Source organism: Cottoperca gobio, chromosome 3 (assembly GCF_900634415.1).
Source record: "Cottoperca gobio chromosome 3, fCotGob3.1, whole genome shotgun sequence".
NCBI classification, from domain to species: Eukaryota; Metazoa; Chordata; class Actinopteri; order Perciformes; family Bovichtidae; genus Cottoperca; species Cottoperca gobio.
This window is the reverse complement of record NC_041357.1, coordinates 5,998,354-6,020,603: the sequence shown is the minus strand read 5'-3', so window position 1 is coordinate 6,020,603 and position 22,250 is coordinate 5,998,354. Positions and strand designations below refer to the sequence as shown.

At 40.8% G+C, this 22,250-nt stretch overlaps 2 protein-coding genes across 2 annotated transcripts in view; both read right to left on the bottom strand.

Annotated features, from left to right (window-relative positions):
- LOC115003427 (T-cell immunomodulatory protein-like) overlaps positions 1–22,250 on the bottom strand; it is an 82,279-nt gene that overhangs the window by 33,285 nt on the left and 26,744 nt on the right. Inside the window, exon 3 of the mRNA XM_029425186.1 lies at positions 17,563–17,688. Within this exon, the coding sequence (XP_029281046.1) occupies positions 17,563–17,688 (126 nt within the window). The remainder of the gene's footprint in view (positions 1–17,562; positions 17,689–22,250) is intronic.
- Positions 17,413–22,250, bottom strand: part of LOC115026034 (T-cell immunomodulatory protein-like) — a 58,680-nt gene continuing 53,842 nt past the window's right edge. Inside the window, exons 10-11 of the mRNA XM_029458585.1 lie at positions 17,537–17,688; positions 17,413–17,431 (exon numbers count right to left, since the gene is read on the bottom strand). The gene's annotated coding sequence lies outside the window, so the exon portion shown is untranslated. The remainder of the gene's footprint in view (positions 17,432–17,536; positions 17,689–22,250) is intronic.

The window sequence follows — 22,250 nt, the reverse complement described above, 5'->3', positions numbered from 1 at the left end:
CAAGATTTTCATTAGAAAAGAAAATTGTAATGTGTGAAGCAAGCAAATTCAAGTATTGCTTCCATTCCCCTTCCATCACTTTTCTTAAGTGCTGAACAACAATGATGAATAAACAGTTGCAAACCCACATGTATTGCAAATCATATTAAGGTTAAATGTGTGTAATTAGCTCGCCAATAAACCTGGCTGTGAAACAATAACATCTTGCACAACTCTGAGTACTTGAGGGTGGATGTGTGAGAGAGATCAATGCTAAAGCCTGGGTGTGAATTTGGGCTCTGGGTTTGAAGTCCCCATCTGTCAGTGCAGTACTGCAACCCCTGTGGCCTAAACTGGAATAATGTCCAAAGATGACTGACTGAGCTTATGATAGAGTAACAGACAGCATTTAAACACTACGCTCAATCATAGGAATAAAAAAAAGACATGTTTTCAGTTCTGTCGGATTATGCTGGATAATCCATGTTTTCGCTGGATGGACCTGCTTTTAAGGAATTAAAGAAGAATGCACATTTTGTCACTGATGTCACCTGTATGCACACAGTGGTACCAGACGGACTTTGACACATTAAGGCCTGAGGAAAGTGTTCATCACTTTGGTTCCAGGCCGAAATATCAAAAGAAAACTATTGGTTTTAATGGAATTTTATCGGGACATTCATGGTCCCCCCAGAGGATAAATTGTACTAATTGAATCCCTTATCTTCAAGCGCATTTTTATTTGTCAAATGCTTTAGTTTATGACCAAATACCTGCAAACTAATAACATTCCCATCATCATCAGCTGAACTTTGTGTTGAGCAGAGCTGAAAGGATGAGACAATTTAGCGATTAGTCGATCAACAGAAAGATAATGGCCAACTATTTTGATAATTCATGCAAGTAGGTTAGCCTTAGTGTTTAGTGCCACTTGGGGAAGTACTGCGTACTAATACTAATATGGATAATTTGCTAAACATTATACCTATGCAATCTGCTTGTTAGCATCGTCATTGCGAGTTAGCTTTCTAACATTAGCATTTAGCCAGTCAGTACAGCCTCACAGAGCAGCTGTAGACTTGTTGCACTTTACTCCTTACAGATCACCTATCAACCAAACGGTTGTACTATGTCCTTTTTCCTTTGTCTGTGGAGAGTTTGTAGGCGCTGGTTTTGCTCTTTGTTTGTCACTGCTCAGGCGAACTATCTGGTTAAATCCATCCCAAACAGCACGGGGACCCAGGTGGCACACTGTACTGCAGAGGAATAATTCCAAGACCTGGACGCTTCCAGCCATTAATGGAAAACATTACATAACCGGGATATAGATTGAATTACTACTGTGTTACATCAACACCTGACAGGGGACAGCAAACCAGAGATGTATTTATAGGCCCACACTGAAGATTACAACTTCAAAGAAAAACATGTGCTTGCTGTTGAATGAAGCACACACAGATACACCTCCGCACATTTTGCTGTAATAGCATTGCAGCGTTTCACACAAGAATGGGCTATAATGATATTCTTTAAAACTAATCGTCAAATGGCAAACACCCTATTTCTTTATGCTATTACTAAACAGCTCCCTAGAAAGCCGCTTAATTTTCTTTGTTTGGGAAGTCATCTGAGGCCAAATCAGCCTCCCACCAACAAAGCTGCACTTTTGAAAGAATGAAAATATTGTGCAGAGCTAACAAGGCAAATGGCTCGCGCTATTCCAGTTTCCACCCCGGTATTAGCAACAACACGAGAGACAAACACATCTACCCTGCTTCCAACATACAGAGACGGATGGATTTTAAATGGCATTGCCTAGCAACAGCCTGCTAAGCTCTTGGCAGCTGCTTGGTCGGGTTGCATACTGAGAGACGGAGACACACTCGCGCACGCACACGCACACGCACACGCACACGCACACGCACACACAGACACAGACACATACACACTAGAATTTAATGTGATGGAACTCATCCAGGCATCAACACGGTGAAGAGCAGTGAGCTTTACATAACCAAGAACATTAATTGTTGCTTTGCTAACATGAGTGGGCACAGAATGAGGTGTTGTGTTGACTTAAACTCTGAGTTTAACACATTTTATCTGAACTCAGTACAGAGACATTACAATACAGCCAAGTTCACTGCTTTCCACTACATAGCATGACAAAGATACCACTAAGGAATATATTTTTATCATTTCCTTTCAGTTATAAATCAGTGCAAACACTCATCTAATTCTAAATACAAGTTTTCTATTAGGAGGTGTTTTATTTAAAAAACTAGAGGTCACAAAAGTTTTATAAAGTGCTCATCAAGGAATACAAGACAAAGGAAAGCCCAGTGGTAAAGCAATACAGCTAACAAAGCTGCTAGCTAGCTGTAGTAAATACATTGCCGACAGTATATAATATTTGGAATCTGTCTGTAAAGTCTATCACACCGTTTTAAGCTTTTTTTAATGTTAAAAGTTCCAAAGCCAGACCTGTGGTGACGGTCTGTGAAGATACAGTTAGTGTAGTCTGTAGAGTGTAAACAGGATATTAGGGGGTAATCATTAAGCTTGCTTTGTGTGGTGTGACTCACCACTACTTTGTAATTATCACAGGGTTCCGACACATTTTCTATCTCAGAATACCGTTTGTTTTTCAGACTCCATTTTCTAGACTTTTCTGCAGATTTTTCAGGCCATTTTTGACTTTGTGACTCTTGGTGCAGACAATGCTGTGACAACACTACAGTCCTGTTGCCCTTGCTTATAGCTTACAATTGCCACCGCCCCAATTTTGGAGATGTCAAAACAATTTCAAAACAAAGTTGCATCTGGCTTTCTATATCCATTTACAACCCTTAGGCATCCAGCCTTTATATTTGGGATTGCCAAGCCAGAAAGTTCGATGACGACCCACTGTCAAACATCTTGCACTTAGGGCAATTCTGTTATGCAGGCTGTGACGTACAGCGTAAAGGCAGCAAGCCGTACTTCTTGCTTTCGACCACATCAAGCTCGCTCTGGCCCGTGCTCTCTCACAGTGGTAAATATGTTGGTGGCGTAAATGCCATGAAAAACACTCTTCTTGTGTGATCTTTGTTTCTACATATTTTTTTTTTTTTTATATTTTAGAAAACAGAATAGGGGCAATAGTCTGTAAACCCAAATATGTGTCCATACCTCCAGACCTGGAAATCAAATTCCATATGTTTTCCGAGTATGGTGTATCATAAGAGGACAACTTTACCCCCCATAAAAATAATAACAATAACAAATCACAACCACATTATTGGTGGGAAACACAACAATTATATATTTTACCCAAAAATGTTCAGCTGTTCGGCGGCACAGACAAACCTGATCTCATAGTTTAACACGGCCCATATTCTGGTGAGCGAGGCCCCGTAAAGAGCATAGATGAGTGACAGAAGCAGAACAGACAGACAGGCGGACAGACAGACAGACAGGTGGACAGACAGACGGACAGGCATACAGACAGACAGACAGACAGGTGGACAGACAGACAGACAGGCAGGCAGACAGGCAGACAGACAGGTGGACAGACAGGTGGACAGACAGGCAGACAGACAGACAGACAGACAGACAGACAGACAGACAGACAGGCAGACAGACAGACAGGGTAGTAAAACTTTTCCGAACAAACCGTTCTCTATAAAATACACGTTTATCACATGGCATGAGACAGGCAGAAGAGATGAGGACAGAGAGGTTTGTTGTGATTTTGCTGTGCAACAACCCCAAGCAAAGGTTAACTACATTATTCTGTTACTGTCAGACACTCAGTGACCTATAGCCTGAAGAGTTCTACACACAGATGTGTGTACGTGCCATGTTTTGTGAGTGTGTCTCGTCCCGATGTGCCACATCTCCCTAAGGCTTTTTCCTGTCTTGTCGTTGATTCAAACTCTTTTGCAAAGAAACGTGTGACATCTGAAGGTGCATCTTGACAGACAATAACAGTTCCCGTCACTGGTATCTGCGATTAGGTAATAAATAGAAAGGACATTGCTGCTGTCATGTAGTGGTGTAACATCAACCGAACAGAAATCACTTAAGTTCAGCCATTTCCATCTGTGACCTCATTTTGTATTCCAGAAATAGCTCCCCCTCGCCACATACTGCTACGTGCATGGCTACATGTTACATGTACACTCTTGCATACACACACACACACACACACACACGCACGCACGCAGAGCAGCCCAGTGAAGGTTGGAGTGTGACATTTAGACCATTTCTCCTGCAATAGGGGGCTCTTATGAAGCTGGGGTGGACCATTTCAACATCAAACACTCACAGCCAGCAGGATGCTCTGTCTCCCTGAGGGCAGTGGATGAATAGAGTGTGTGTGTATGTGTGTGTTTCCCTGTGAATATGAATCCTACCTGAGTAAAGAGAGTTTCTGAGCTGCTGCTGCCCTGAAAGCAACCTCAGTGCCTATAAAAATAGCCTAGTAGTCTAACCACATCTATGCAGCGCTCTTTGCTACAAGGAAACAACAGTTTTCTCAGCCATTACAGCGGAGGGCTGTAAAAAGCTGCAGGAGCTTTGTTCTCCATCGACATCATTACATTACTAACTACATTTTATAAGGATGGGAAACAGGAAGTTGTGCGAGGGCATATTCCCACTATGCTGCTTTCCTCTAGGAGATAAGGCACTGCCGAGACAACATTTTGTGCTGATATGGAAATTAAGCATCTTGATGTGTGCTTTGTTTACATAATGATCAGCTACAGTCGCTGCATGCAGTGCTTCATCAGTGCCACTGTCCTGGAACACTTCACACAAAACCCCATAATTCAGCTAAACGGCTTCCATTCCGACTTCCAAACTATTACAATCACTACTACTAGTGCTGAGACGATCACATTTGTTTCACTGCTACACACTAAGAGCTGCTGCTGCTCATCAGCTCTGTGGTTGGCTGGCTCACAAACACACTGCATGTCATATTACATTTTCATCTTCAATGCCTGGTTGTATTGGTTGTTATTGACGTTGGGTAATATAGAGAGGAGGTGAGTGAAATCAACACCATTTAGATCTTCATAGTCACTTATTAGTCCAGAGTGTCTGACTGCATAACAGTATCCAGTGGGTGTTTTCAGAACGAATACTCCTTGATTTAGGCTAAAATGATATGAAACTTTGAGGAAATACTTAACAATAGCGCGTTTGAGGTCCGTCCATGCCAAATGTAATTGCTTTAGGAAACTCAAATGATCATGCGTTTGACCAGATGGTTCTCCTTCTGCTGGCAAAACACAAACATAGTACGGACACAGTGTGGCATCACTGGAAAGAGCGGCAGGCCTGCTGATAGGACCACGTGCCTTCGAACACCAAGCCTTTATTTGATCCATTTAGTTACTCACTCAGGTATTTATATTTTTGACACAGTCGACAGCCTGTTATTGTTATTTATCGCTACTAAGCCTCTACACCTTGAGACCTCAGTTACACCTGTTATTTACACTCCTGGTTTGTCTCAGTATCCCGTCCCAAATGACAAAACATGTACTTAGTTTCAGCAATAAATAAATGACAAAATGTAGCTTTATAACAAGGACAATCTTACATGTCTTCCCCCGATACAGTAGCAGGACTGATTCCTCCAAACAAATTCACTACAGGCAGATTACAACAGTCTGGAACCGAAGGAGAGCTTTTCATGCATCCTCCCTGCCTTCATGCAGCATCCTCCACACACATTACAGTATTTCACACACACAAACACATATTCTCCCCATCTCTCTCTTACACACATATACTATACATGCAGTCCTCTCATGCTCAATCCCTCAGAGAGCCCTAAAACCTTAACAAGGAAGATTTAATTAATTTTCAAAGTAAATTGGTGAGCAAAGAAGGGGCCATTATCTCCATGCGGCAGTTGTGTGTTCCCTTGGAGAAGAGCATTTCTGGTGGTATTCAGTGCAGCTTTGATGTACACAAAGATGGCGAGAGAAAGAGACCAAGGAACGTGCACACGCTGATTGCTCTCCTCTGTGTCTATCTTTACAATGAGAGAGCAGGCAGATGGTCAATATTTTGCTTAAAAGATTTCAAAACACTTGGTTACAAGGCTTTTTGCCACCGCGTCTCCGTGTCGTAAATCCTACAGAGAATACCATATTATCATATGCTCAAGGTATTTAAAAATAATTGGAACTCATCAAAGGAAATCTTAAACAAAGAGCTTTTGCTGAGGCATTGTGTATTATTGGGCCCATTGTGTAACTTGGTGGTAGATATATTTCTAATTCTCATGCTTACTGTATATAACAGAGAAATTATATAAATGTACCTAATCCTTTGAACGTTAACATTCTTTGCACATTTCTGCACAAAACTACCACTTGTTAAAACTGCACAGCTCTCTCATTTATATTCAGATATATTGTATATATATGATTATAAAACGGACATGTCAAATCAAGCAATCTGATTGGTTCTTAGCCGTGGTATAATGAGCGTATATCACGGGTAGAATTGTAGTTACTTTTCACAACAAGTCAGTATCCCTCCGCGTCTGAGAAAAAGCTACAACCGTTACAGCTGTTAAATTACGTCCGTTAAGAAACAAACTTACAAAGCTTTACTCTGGAGGAGTGGATCGATCAGTGCCTATCTCCAGAGAAAACAGCCCCTAAAAGACGACATGCAGAGCTACGTGAAGACCAAATGGAAAAAAACCAAAAAGAACATCGTGAAGCAAACAAAATGCAACGGAGGGACTATTTTATTTTGAACATTATTATTTAATAATAAAAACTATTTAAATTGGAGTGTGTATTTTTCTTTCATATTGCCACACTTGGTAACCGTTTTATAAAAGCAATAGCTCACGACAGGCCATGGTATATGGTCATTATATCACAGTTAAGGGGGTTGTACCACGCCCCTTAACTGTGATATAATGACCATATACCACGGCCTGTCATGAGCTATTGCTTAAATATAGTATTTTTTCATATTTGTATTGTAATCTTCTTATACAGCTATATCAATTAAATTCAGATATATTTACAGTATTCTTTTTAAATGTTAGTGTAATCTTCTATGTGCATGTTTTTTTTATTTTGTATAATTGAAACTATGTTTATGTTATGCACCAAAGCAAATTCCTTGTATGTGAAAACAACTTGGTAATAAACAGTATTCTGATTTTGAAATCATTTTCACTCCAGCCGATATGCACCAGTGGAATATTATCAGCTATATAAACATCTGTAAAGTTCTGTCCAATTAAAGAGTAAAAGCTTCCTTCTAGACTCCTGCTTTTGTACAGATTGTGCATAGAGACAGAAATACCAATTTCTCCTCCAGCAGTAGACTCATACTCGAAATTCCCTTTAGCTGAAAACAGAAACTCTATTTTCCTTATTGTGTGTGTGTGTGTGTGTGTGTGTGTGTGTGTGTGTGTGTGTGTGTGTGTGTGTGTGTGTACGTGTGCGTGTGCTTGTTTGTGGTTAAGGTAGCGTCTAGCTCTGAAAGCCTTGGGGTCTGATCGGTATTTTTCTTCTGACATCAGCTGGTCGGAGCTAAAAGAGCAGAGGGGGGGCAGCGCTGCCAACTGTTGCCCACGCCACACTCTTCACTAGAATAGAAACAGCAAACAAAAACACTCCACACACACCTCATTATCAGAGGAGAGTAACACTTTAAAAACAGCACAACACTGACAGTTGACTGGCGTAAACATATCCACACCACAAATACGAATGCCCTTTGAATATTGACAAGAGCAAACACAAGATGTGGAGGGTGGCGGTGTAGGTGGGGGGTGTAAAGCATATTAATTTTAGAGCCAGTGGTGGCAGTGTCGCAACAAACATGTTTATGTAAATGATTGTTAATCTCTGCAAAGAGTATTTCCTTTAATCTTTAAATACACTGAGACTGCATCATTAAGAACGTTTGTGTAAGATGATAGTATTTGGGAAAAATGTATGTGTGCCATCTGTTTGATATATGTGAGGCATTGTGTCCTCAAGTCAACCTCAGTTAATTACATGACAGTATGTAGGATTAATGTCAATCGATGACAGACGTGAAGCACAGATTCTGCCTCTAACATGTCTCATGTTATTAATGCTGGTCAAACAGAAACATATGCGCCTATGTTTGAATACGATCGCTTAATAGGAACTACATTTTTTTTATTGGATGTTGGGGAAAACATTTTCATTGATTTATAATTGGCCACATTTACCCGAGTCTATAAATGCCACAATGAATTATGTGATATTTGGATCGTACAATTGACCTAATAATGCACTTGTGTCAGTTCTAATCATGTTTTGCACACCTTTTCTTGAATCCATATTTGAAAAACTTAATATTAATTGCCATCATACACTGTAGATTGCATGAACCTCACACACACATAGAGCACTGGGCACTGTAGTAGGAACAAACAAACAGTATTTATGAAGACGTCTGTGATTCCGTAGCCACGAGAATATCTCCCTGAAGAAAGGGAAATTACAATGAAGGAGTTTCCAAAAATATCACACAGTTTTCTTTATCTTCATCTACGGTCCACATGGGCAACACATTCCCATCTTGGTAATCAAGATGATTTATTTCTGGCAAAATATTGAAAAAATCCCCTCCACTACAGTAAGTTATACATTATTGATAACTTTTAATTATTCAGCCCTCATGAGACAACACGCCAGTCCAGGAAAAAAGTAAGACAAGCATTAAATTAATGAATTATTCTTTCCACAGTGAAACTTGTAACGGACAACAATCTATTGAAGCCGACTGGAAGAAATGTTTTATGTCAGTATTCCAGCTGCTGGATTTATAGCCCCCAGGAAACAACATAGAATAATCTTAAGATTCTGCAATGATTCAGTTCCTCCTGCAGTGAGGGGGCCGTGATGTCTCTGAAGAAGAGCGGGAGCTTTGACATTGCCTTAACATGTTGATGCTCACTGACCCGTACACTAAGAAATTGTCACTTTGATGGTTTTCTATGGTGGGAGTGACAGAGGACTGAAGTAATGCTTGGTAGCTGATTACCTCATGCTAGAATATTCCCAGGCAGAAGCAACACATGCACCTGTTACAGGAAGTGAAAATGATTCTGGTTAAATCTAATATTAAGGATGCATTGTTAAACATAATGTGGTGTAAAGAATGTTTGCAAAGTCTCATTTACACCGAGTCATCTTTTTAAATGCGAGTGAACATGTTCTGCAGATTCCTCTCACAGATGGGCTCAATGTACCCAGTGCAGAGTGCAAGTGTGTGTTGATGTGTGTATGTGCCTGAGTGGGCAATGATGCATCTACGGCCCATTGTAATTTGTTAGGCTCATCCTGACCCGAGGTCATCTGCTGAGGTTAGACGTCAATGTGGATGATGACGGCTTTCAAAAAGCTTTAGTGCTGATCTCGCTCTAGTTTTCGATTGCTTGAAAAACACATGCTGGTGTGCACATTAGACACATGTAATTATATCTAAAGTCGCTTCAGGCAGATCACACATTCAAGCTGACCAATGAGGTGGATCATATATATTCACACACACACACACACACACAGTTATTTATTAAGGAGTTATTCCTAGAAAGTACTGATATTTGCTGGTGTATCTACAAGACACTGTAGCAGCAGGTATAACTACAGCTCTAGGTCATATGTCATCTGAAGCATTGTCCCCTTTGTGTCACCTGTCGAAGCTTCTCACTCTTAATTTGATTGCTTGTGATGATACTATGAAAACAAAGTGAGCCGCAGAGGGAAATAGAACAAAGTAATAGTTATGATGGAAACATGGCTTCAATGGAAATCTGCAACACTACTGACTTGAATACGAAAGAGTCAGCATGAAGGCTTTTCTATCTGTATACATTATCACAGCGATGTGACTAAAGCTTTTTATTCACCACTTTGGTGATATTAGTAATTTAGTAAATTATACTATTATAATATCTTTTTTTATTTTACTTTAAAATGTCCAAGGTCATTATTTGAGAAAATACAACATTACTTACGAAAAGAAAACAACTCTGCGTATTATAGCCGAAAAAAGACCATCAAATTCCATCTTCATTCATTCACTTGTTAGAATTCCCCCAACCCACTGAGCAGCACTACAGCCACACACACACACACACACACACACACACACACACACACACACACACACACACACACACACACACACACACACACACACACACACACACACACACACACACACACAGTTGAATGTAAAATACTGCAGCACAAACTGCTGGTTTTGGTATCTCAACAATAACATGGGTTGCAGTTCCACCCCTGTTCATTGCTTGTTGGCTGCATTCATGTTCCATTTCTTTATAAACAATCATTTTACAAAGAGTTTTCTGTAATCCAGCAAAGCAATAACGCTACTAATGCAATTATCTCACGTAAAAAATATTATCCATTATTCATTTTAGTGAAATCATAATGTTAATTGTGACGTCTTCTTGGGTCCCTACTGAAATGTTTCTCACATTGATATAAGATGACATCTTTAGTTTCATACTACTGCTCTTGTTTCTGCATCTCTGTCTCTGTCACAGTGTCACCTCTTGTCTCCCCAACATCCCAAATGTGGGCTTTTCTGCACTGAAACACCTATTGCATACAAGAGCATTCTTTGTTCTGATTTAATAATGTTGGTCAGTGTGTGTGTGTGTGTGTGTGTGTGTGTGTGTGTGTGTGTGTGTGTGTGTGTGTGTGTGTGAGAGAGAGACAGAGAGAGAGTCTGGAGGCCCCGTCTGTCCTGCGACCTGGATATAATGTGGACCCTAAGGAGTCTAGTTTGAGGAGCTGCCGATGGAAATTACACAAAGATGAAAATGATAAACACACGCCGTCACACACACACGCCCTAAATCAGTCTTGCAGTGCTGAATGGCTGTGTTTCCAAACTGTAAAAGGATGATATATCCCCTTAATGTGACAGTTAGGTAGACCTCTTTATTAATATATTCCGAAATAGACATAATCCTTTAGATAAAAAAACCCAGATGTATTGCTACTGCCTATTGCTGACTGACAGCATCCAACAGTGAGTCAGCCTACTGTACAATTACACTTCAACAGTAAGTGATTCCTCTGCCCGCAACGGCAGCAATTATTCAGTGGACAGAAGAACTGAGTAGTTAGTATCAACACGTGCTACTTAAATACATTCAAACTTCAAATAAAACAAATGTGCATTCCAAGTTAAGTACACATGCTAAAAATAAGCATTAGTATCCCGAGCAACTGAAGAGCGATGTACAGTGGACTCTTTTGGGATCCGTGGGTTCCTACATCATTTGCTGGACAAAGTTCCCTCTCAGTGTCTGTATGCGAGTACGGTGCACTGAAGGAGACACAGTGAACAAGGTACGATGGAAAATCACTGACAGGTGGTGAAGGCAAAGCTTTCAATATAAGTCCATCTACTTTCAATTGTTCACCTATAGCTGTAAGCTCTGAGTGGTGACTGAAAGAAAGAGATCAGAGATTAAATGAGACACTCTGCGGGGTGTCAGGGGGACGGGGGGAGCATCTGATTAGAATGTCTCCTGGACAGAGGCGTTGGCGCCTCTGGGAGGAGACCCTGGGCAGACCAATATGCGGAAGGGTATTTGTATCCCATTTGGCATTTGAACGCTTTGGCAGCCCTCAAGAAGAGAATGAGGTCATGGCGGAGGCTATCTGGACTCTGTTTGGCTCGTTGCCTCCACCCCCAGACCCAAGTGGCAGAAATTGGATGGATGCTTGGCCCAAAAATGTTCATGTTCATTGCACCGTGCACATTCCATGCTATTCTATATGGTCAACTAGTTGTTTTGTAGTAGTAGCTGGGCAATCAACAAAAAAGCATTAGACAAATATTGCCTTCTGAAGTAATATAAGCAAATCACTTGTTTTGTCAAAGCCACGCCCAACACACATGAGCTATATCACAAAACCTCATGCATTCTCAGCCGACCTCCCAACTCTATTTATTCCTTCTGCTCATTGTTCCATCGATTACCATCCAATTACTCTCATCTCACACCCTCTACTCCTTCAGTCTTCCTATTTTAAACATTTAAATCAGCAATAATTTTTCTCGGAGGAGGAGTGACACGGACTAGAAAGACTTTTATCTGAAAAGCAGCTATAAATAACCACTTGGAAGGAAGAAGGAGTAGAGATGGAGAGGAAGACGAGAGAGAAAGAAAGAAAGAGGGGTGGAAAAGGGAGAGGGAGTTAAAATAGATCAGATGTGGGCTGTACACATATTTGGTAAGCAGAGGGCATTCGGTTAGTACTGCGTGAGTGCTGCTGAATCCAAAGCAGGCGAGTAGACAGGATGCATTTGATAAAATGTCTGAACAAAAACAAGCACATCCCATCGCTCAAAGATGACCTCTGAAACCTTGTGCCTTTACTCAAAAAAAGCAATGCAGATCAGAATTACTATGACTTTATGACATTGACTTGCCGGAGCACTAATACATTTCCCTACTTTATGTAGGAGTCGAGTATTCGACAACTTGATCTAAGGAACCCGATTCAATTTCCAATCTCACAGTTGACGGGAAAATGTGGCTGTGAAACAGAAGATCATTCCATTCATATAAGGCTGCTGCTTTGTTTCTCTCAGCAAATCACGATATATACGTATAGCCAACTTTGGCATAAATATCAGCCTATTAATAGTAATTTGAAAACAACTGTGCTTTCAATCAATCTCTCTAGTGTGTGTGAATTAATCACCATGTAGACTAAGTTGCTCTAATCAAATTTGCGAGACCACTGAAGCTGCATCTTGGCGGTGGCCTCAGAAAGGCTAAATGACAACAATATAAAAGGCTACCATTTCAAACTCATAGAAAACACTTATTAATCAGAGCACTCGCATAAGAAAGTAGGCCGAGCACAATCGGAGCGCTAAATATATTCTGAATTTATGAACGATTCTCTGTGAATATCAGCAGGGGAAGTGAGTGGAAACAGCTCTCTCTCTCGTTCACTGTCCCATCATTTACGTTCACCTACAATGGAGGCGATGGAATTACAGCCAAAAGCTCAGTTTGCAACCACCAAAAGCAAGCAGGTGAGGAAAACCGGGTTGTGTCCGTCTCACACAACACATTTCGCCATTTTTCTAGATACATAAAGCTTAAACACAACAAAACATAAATAAATTGGATGAACAGTCGACTATAGGCTAGCCTTGACTGTTAAGCTTTGATGTAAATTCTTAGTCGGGGACACACCTAATACACAGTAAGAACTTCCTAGAGAAGCCACCGACACCGTTTGGGGTTTTGCTCGTTGCACGTCACTGGTACTTCTTAGAGGTCTGGATTTCACATGTTCAGGGATTCAAACCAGAAGACATTCAAATACTTCTCTAACCTTTAATCCGTTCTTCTTTCTTACCACCCTGACCTCTTTTCATCTCTTCATCCTCATCCTCTGTATGCTGATCATGTAGTTCAAATTGTTACTGATGGGGTCAAATTGTATTGGCAAGCACTTCCGCAATGACATCTATGGCCCAGTGCGGGATTACAATGCTCAGGCTTAAAAATGGGACGTAAATGGAGGAAGGGAGGGAAAAAAGAAAGAAGCTATAGCTTGTGTGATTAGAGCTGGTCAGACAGAAGTCGTTTCTAGATGAGGCTGACTGCAAATAGTTAAGCCCGACCGGTTTTACTGGTGATTACTGGTATAGAGCCTAGACAAGAAAGTAGGGTTCACATGCTCGTGTCTTTTGAAGCTCTTACCCAACATCTTACTATTTCCGACACGCACACACCCCCGAAACAATTAGTATGCATAAACAATCACAGCCATGACCCCTTCAGCTATTTTATCTTCATCTCTGAGGCCAGATAATCCACATAGGTCCTCACACACACACACACCCACACACACACACACACCCACACCCACACACACACACACACACTAGTGTCCATGGCGTTAACGTCCTAGCACATGCTGCAGTGATTTTTAAAAAGGACTGGCCTATCAGTCGCCATGTCCGTAAACTGAAGAACAGTCACCTTAGCTGCCTTGCTCTCCCAGTCCGTGCTCTGGTGAACTGGATGGTAAACACTTCTTCATTATACTACAATGTCATAGATTCCTATTGCTACGTGCAACACATTTCAAATCTCTATCCAGCAGCCAAGGACTGTTTTGCACTGTGTCATGAATGCAAAAGTGTCAGCAATCACCTTAATTTATGCTTCATCTGATATCTTATGATTTATTAATGAGAAGATTGAATTAATCTCCCTTTGAAAACTGCTGTACTTTGAATATATTGTCATTCTGTGGGTATGAGGATGAGAGCTGTTCTTCAAAGGTTGTAATCTGAAACAGATGAAGACTGCAGAACCAATTCCAATTATTTGTTGCATATGTGTATCAGCATTAATATGTAGATACCAAATGAGTTGCATTTATTAAAATCATTATATTTAATTATCCCTGCTCTACTTTGTTTGATCATTTATATCAATAGAGGCGTTATTTTTTAATTTTAACCAACATGATAATATGTCATTGCAAGTACAGTCATTTCACAGTAAAGTAATGAGTAAATCCTCCATGTGGTGAAATAAAACATTTATAGATTTGAAGCTAAACCGATTTACATAAACCCTTTAAGTATGCATCTTGAGTTATTAGGTTCCAATCAATTTCACTTTGTGTTCCGCTGGAATACTATAGTTAGTGTAATCTCATCAGAACATGACATGTTGGCAACAAATGAAGCGAGTGTTGAGAGGATATGGATTTGCATGAAATGTATGATTCTCATGGCATCGATTTTCAAGTTATAACAATGCAAACACCATTTGTATGTAACTGTGTGTAGCATATGCAATCCCTGGATGTGGACTCTCTGAAACTGTGTGTCTCTGCACCAATGAGTCATGAAGTGAGGCATAGTACTGGAACCATCAGTTGGAGTGGGGTTCAGGGACCTACTTGACAGGATTCTAAGGGATCTCCTGCCAAGCAGGGATTAGTTTCATTTAAAAAATATCTCATTAATTTACTAGATATTATCTTAAATAAGGTCCTAGACCTAGAGCACATATGTCAAACTCAAGGTGGAATTATCTTTGACCCGCAGGATAATTAATGATTAATATTAGAACTGGTCCGCCGGTATATTGCACGCACCACTAATACTACAAATCCCACAATGCACTGCCACTGCGTTGGCGCGTTAAATCGAGGCCCCGAAAGCGCGAGCCCTTGCCACTCCCACTCTTTCATCAGCAGCCGTCAACTTTCAGCTATCCCACTACCCAAAAAATGGCTAAACGAAAGATGGACTTTGAAAACAGGGGTTTTCAAGGCAGGTGGGCGGCAGAGTATATGTTCGTAAAGGGCAAACCCGTCGGTCTTGTGTGCGGAGACGGTGTGGCTGTAATCAAAGATTATAATATAAGACGACACTATGAAACGAAACACCACGACAGGTACAAGCATCTGGACATGAAACAGAGGCTCCAGAAGGTAGAAGAGTTGAAAAGATGTCTGGTGTCACAGCAGGCTATGTTCACAAAAGCCAAATCACAAAGTGAGGCTGTTGTAAAGGCTAGTTATATTGTGGCAGCAGAGGTAGCTAAATCAGGCCGGCCCTTTACCGAGGGAGAATTTGTTAAAAACTGCACGATGAAAGTTTGCGACGTCGTGTGCCCAGATAAAAGGCAAGCGTTTTCAAATGTGAGCCTAAGCAGAAACACTGTTGCTGCTCGTGTACGTGAGCTTGCCACCAATCTACAACAACAGCTGGTAGGAAAAGGAAAAGATTTCATCGCATACTCCCTTGCTGTGGATGACAGCAGCGACACTTCTGATACTGCCCAGCTGTCCATTTTCATCTGTGGAGTGGACTCAAATCTATGCGTAACAGAGGAACTTTTGGGATTAAGATCAATGCGTGGCACAACTACGGGAAAATATCTATTTGAAGAGGTATCTAGGTGTGTAAATGAAATGAGGCTGCCTTGGGATAAACTTGTGGGACTGACAACAGATGCAGCGCCAACGATGTGCGGTTAAAAGAGTGGATTGGTAGGCAGGATTCGGGAGAAAATGTGGAAGGAATACGGCGCAGGTGAGCTGACAACTTATCACTGCATCATACACCAAGAAGCGTTGTGTGGCAAAGCCTTCAAAATGGAACATGTACGAGCAGTCAACTTCATAAGAGCCAAAGGTTTAAATCACCGCCAGGTCTTTTCTGGAGGAGTTGGGTTCAGAATATGGTGACTTGCCTTATCACACAGAGGTGCGATGGCTAAGCCAAGGAAAAGTACTGAAAAGATGTTTCGAGTTGCGTGATGAAATCTGTCAGTTCATGGAAAGTAAAGGGAAAGACACAACAGAGCTCCGGGATCAAAAGTTTCTGTGTGACATCACGAGCCATCTCAATACGCTCAGCCTGCAGCTTCAGGAGCGGGACCGTGTGATCACAGACATGTACGCTGCAGTGAGGGCTTTTAAAACCAAGCTGCGCCTGTGGGAAACGCAAATGCTGCAAGAAAAGTTGAGCCATTTTCCGTGCTGCCAAACTATGAAAGAGCAGGTCTCGCCCGCCGTGTTCCCAAGTGCACAGTTTGCTGAAAAACTCAGCATACTTGGTGGCGACTTCACACGGCGATTTGCCGACTTTGAAGCCCAAAAAAGGTTCAGGTGCAGGTTTGAACTGCTCAGTAACCTATTTACAGCTGACGTGGAAAGCGCACCAACCAACATACAAATGGAGCTGATTGAACTCCAATGTAGTGACTCACTCAAGGCAACGTATGACTCTGTGGGCGCTGCACAGTTTCCACGTTTCATCCCAGACACAATGCCTCAGCTGCCCAAACTCTTAAAGAACAACTGTTCTCTTTGATGAAGATAAACAAAACATCACACAGGACTCGTCTTACTGATGAACACCTTCACTCAATCCTGAGGATTTCCTCAGCTCAGAGCCTGACCCCTAACGTTGATGAACTTGCATCCAAGATGAGATGCCAAGTATCTGGCTTAGACTAGTGTGCATCACAGAGCAGCAAACTGAGCTTTAATGGGTTTCCTTTTTGCACTTTTTTCTTGCTACCACAGGGCATGTTTGGTTTTTCTTTGAAGGAAATTATTTTTTGGCTGTTGTTGGCCTGTGGAAAAATGTTTTCATTAAAAATTACTTTGGAAAAGCTGCAGATAGAGCCATAAGAAATGTATGCAACTGATTTTTTATTTCATATTTAATGTTGATTTATAGGCAATAACTAAAGCTTTGTTAGTTCCAGGTTCAATATGTGCAATAAGTTCATTTCAATAAGTTTTGCAATAAACATTGAACCACTCCGGCCCTAGACTTGTATCGATTTTTTTATTTTGGCCCATTGTGTATTTGAGTTTGACACCCCTGACCTAGAGGAACCTAGCTGTGGGTATAATCCAAAATGACAAAAGCATTATCTACACATCTCAACCTTACACACATAAGTAGTATTTCTGCAGAACACGACACCAACAAATATCTCTCCTACCTGCCAGTGGTGTTGCGGAGGACTACCAGGGCATCAGGGAAGCCGTCCAGGTTGTAGTCCCCGAAGTGCAGGGCCATGGGTTGGCTGGGTTTCGCTGGCACAAAGCTCCAAACTGTGTCCTTCCACTGGAAATCCAACAGCACTGCAACCCACTGCAACAACATTTGGAAAAAGAAATCAGAATTAGCCAATACAACAGCGGACACAATATTAGTGACAACAGGAGGAAGGTTGAAAGAGACACAATAGACGAGCAGTGCAAAGTCCTTGTCGAAAGGTCATTCAGGATGCTTTCACACTTTTCCAAGGGGGAAAAAAAGATACATTGTTGAATTTCAGTTCTGGCCCGGTGTCTGTTCATGCTGACTTTTTACAAACAAATCAGGAGGAGTACACATGAAGTTAAACAGACTGACCGGTAACTCTTTCATTGGACAGTTGGCGATTGTCAGCCTGCATCATCAGGACCCACGAGGGGAAATCTAATTCTGGTGACGGACAGAAGCTTATGCAGCACTTTAATGCTTCTGATGTTTATACTTATGTTATTTTGTGTCACAAAAAGCTCATCAAGAAATAACTGAAAATAAGTTTCATTATTAGACTGCAAATGGACGGCATGTCTAACAGGTGGAGACCGTAATTATTCCGCACTTGGATGAAAGCACAGCTGCTTTAACAGCTTTTGACCTACAGTATTAATTAGGGAAAATCTGCCGCATACGTGCTACCGTGGTTAAATACTACTTAAATAGGTTATATACGTAGCCTTAAACAGATCAATTGTAAAATCACTTCCTGAACAGATGTCACAATCAGCAGATTTATTTATTTTTATATTTATTTAATTTAATTTATTATTTATTAGTAGTTTGGCTCGTGAAATCATGCTAGTATCTAGTATGCTGGGGGGGGGGGGGGGGGGTTAGGTGTTTGCACTGACCATTGGCTACGATGAGGTTTTCACACTGGCATAGTAATGCATGTTTTTGCTGCACTTTCCATCTAGCATCTATGGGCAGTGGATAATAGTTGTACAAAGAAATACATTGGTCTACATCTATACTTATATTTATTATATTAGATTTCTAGAACTTTTTGTCAGAGGGAGTGAAAAATAAATAGGCAGCATAGAGAGAATGTCAGCCAAACTGCACTACACCTACAATATGTTATCCAGGTTTCACAAAGCCCTTTCTGACATGAAAACTGTTGTAGCGTTCTTGCGTCCAGGGCTCAGATGGTGCTTAGACATACGTGGGTATTCTAATGTAAGGGTAATAGAAATGACAATATGGAAATTGGTCTTTAACTATGATAAGCTAAAAAATAATAGTTTCAAACTAATAATAATTGCTTGCCTCAGTGGATCAGAGCAATAGAGCGGGTGACTGAAATGACCAACAACAAACCCAACAACCCCTTTCAGTGCCGTTAGAGTACTCCAATAACACTCCTCCGTGATGCTCTCACACTGGGTTGCTTTAGAAATACTTAAACAACAACCCTTTTTCCAAAATGACTTTATGTGAAACACTTAACATTGAAGTCAAATACTAATATGATTGAAGTTCAATCTTAAATTGCCCATTTAACAGCAATCTCTAGTCTATGATTTTAATCTATAGTACCCCGAGTGCAAACTGAGACTCCAGTAATACGTTTCACAATTACTTTAAGAAAAACATTTACTTGAGGTAAAAAGCAAACCACATTATTTGCTAGAATTGAGAATTTTGCAACAATACTGTTCACAAAAAACATAGCAGAATAGAGAACATCTAGTCTGAACTGACCAAAAGATGATCAAAGAAATCAGTATGAATTTGATTTATACCAACAAAACCAAATATAGCTTCATTATAACCTGTCACTTCACTTGGCCTGATAATAAAGTACAGAGTGGGGTGTTAGAATCAGTGGCTGTGTGCGTGCTCGTGGAGTCTTGCCTTTAAAGCTACTCTCTTCACACAGCAGGCACAGGTCCTGAAGAAGCCCTCCCACCATGTTAACCCAACACAAACAAGGCATCTTTCCCTTTCCCTCATCTTGACAACTCAAATGTCAAGGTAATAGGGCCCTCAAGGGCACTTTTCTATAATATTGCTATTGACTGATGGATTTGGAAGGAACTAATATGTGCACATGGTAAACGGCATTTTTGAAAACAGCACGCAGAGAAAGTGTTTTAAAAAGCCTCGCTGAGACCATCATCACTTCTCTTGCTTTATATGAATGACATTTCACTTAGCAGCTGCATCACCACACTAGCACTGGCTTAAGCATTGATTCTCCATGTATGTCATAACATCTTCCTCTCCAAATGCTGCTGACTGAATGCATTAACATCCCTAATCCTTTCCTAAACACCATCACGAGTGGCAATCTATGATTAGCATGTATTCAGAGCAGGATGTTCAGTTTGGTACATGAATTGTTTCTGACTGGTGCACTCAAATGAACCAAATAATTCCAGTCTTTATTATACGAATACAGTCCAGGCCTTTCCAAGAGTGGACCATGCACTGGTAGTTTATTAGGTAAAGCTAATGCTGTCAAATAGCAAGTGCCAGGCAATAAATCCTGCATCCGTGTATGTTATAATGTTCAGTGTCAGTTTTCTTTACGGTTTTAGAGAGGTGTTGATTCAACTGCTCATTTTAATGGCTGCATGTAATTTGTGGTGCAGTTAAAGCGTATTTCAGATGTTTTCTATCTACATTGATATAAATGGGTGGACAAAATAATGGGAACACTAATCAGTATAACAATACAGTTCAACAGCACCACAAACTGCAGCGTCCAAAATGACCATACAGTTAAGTCAATGCCTTATAGTGCAATGCTCTGCACTGGCTCTCGGTAAAATACAGAATAGAATTCAAAATCCTTCTCCTGACTTACAAAGCAATTAATGGTCAGGCTCCAGCATATCTTAAAGATCTCATAGTACCTTATAAACCAACTAGAGCATTGCGCTCCCAGACTGCAGGGTTACTTGTGGTTCCTAGAGTCTCTAAGAGTACAATGGGAGCCAGAGCCTTCAGCTATCAAGCTCCTCTCCAGTGGAACCAGCTTCCAGTTTGTGTTCAGGGAGGCAGACACCCTCTCCACATTTAAGAGCAGGCTAAAGACTTTCCTTTTTGATAACGCTTATAGTTAGGGCTGGCTCAGGCTTGCCTTGGATCAGCCCCTAGTTATGCTGCTATAGGCTTAGACTGCCAGGGGAAACCTCCCTGCTCTCCTTCTCTTCCTCTCTCTTCTTCTCCCTCTCTATCTGTATGCATTTATGTAAATGTATGTTACCAACTCATCATCTGGGGTATCATCCCCAGAGTTTCTGTCTCTCATGTGGCAGGTTGCCACTGATAAAGTTTACGTCAGGATCATGAATCGTGGCTGCGCCTGCTGCCCTGGTCCTGCTGGACACCGGGAAGCCTTTTTGACATTTTCCTGGATTCATCCAAACTTTTTCTTTTTCAACACAACATCATTTTCTGTCAAATGTTGTATTTGTACTATGTTGTTTATCCTGTATACACGACATCTATTGCAGGTCTGTCCGTCCTGGGAGAGGGATCCCTCCTCAGTTGCTCTCCCTGAGGTTTCTTCCATTTTTCCCCCTTTAATTGTGGGGTTTCTTTTAGGAAGTTTTTCCTTGTGCGATGCGAGGGTCTAAGGACAGGGGGTGTCGTAACCTGTACAGTCTGTAAAGCACACTGAGACAAATGTATAATTTGTGATATTGGGCTATACAAATACATTTGATTGATTTAACAGCTCAAAATCTCTAATAACCTGCATTAGATTCAAAAAAATGTTTTGCCCTCATACAAATACACTTGCAACTTCTATCATCAGAAGGCTATTTCTTATAGTATATGTATGGGAAATATTGAATCATTGTCTCAAATGAAAACAAATGTGGAAAACATAAAGAAGAGGGTGTACTAGTCTAGAATCTGAATCTACAATCTAGGTTTGAGGTCATACAGAAAGAGTCCCACTGTTACATAGTCCGTCCACCACAGAGAACTGCTGAGTTGATGCAATATACTGTAAAATGCCTCACGAATCTAGATCACAATTGTTTGAAAAAGCAAATCTATGTGATCCATATCAACATTGTTGTTTATGTTGTTGCTTAACATTAAAAAAATAATACTATTGGCTGATATATCATTTTAAACTCCCAAATATGGATATCAGCATTGACTTTAAAAATACAGCATCAGTCGGGCAACATTTCCTATGGTATCATTATATTTAGAAAAATGTTAAACACAAGTTGATTTGCAAAGCATAATTGTGAAAAATATCTAACTCCACTGGAACACATTTGAGTTGGCTTTTCTAGATTTAAAGAAAAACGACATTTTGAGACTCACAACTACAGTAAATAACCACTTTAGATCCCTGTGTGTGTGTGTGTGTGTGTGTGTGTGTGTGTGTGTGTGTGTGTGTGTGTGTGCGTGTGCGTGTGCGTGTGGATTCTAGAGAGGCGTGGGGCCAGATGCTGGAGGTTTAAACTATTCATGAATGTTAAGCAGAGAGAGCAGGTGCAGGGGAGAGTCACCAGAGAGACACTCATACTCACCAGAATGGCCTCTAATTGCTCGTAATACGACCAGCATGTTTGAAAAAGACAACCACGGCCTATTACCAATTAGTTAAAAATGTATCACACAAGCCATGATGTCACTGATGTGAGTTT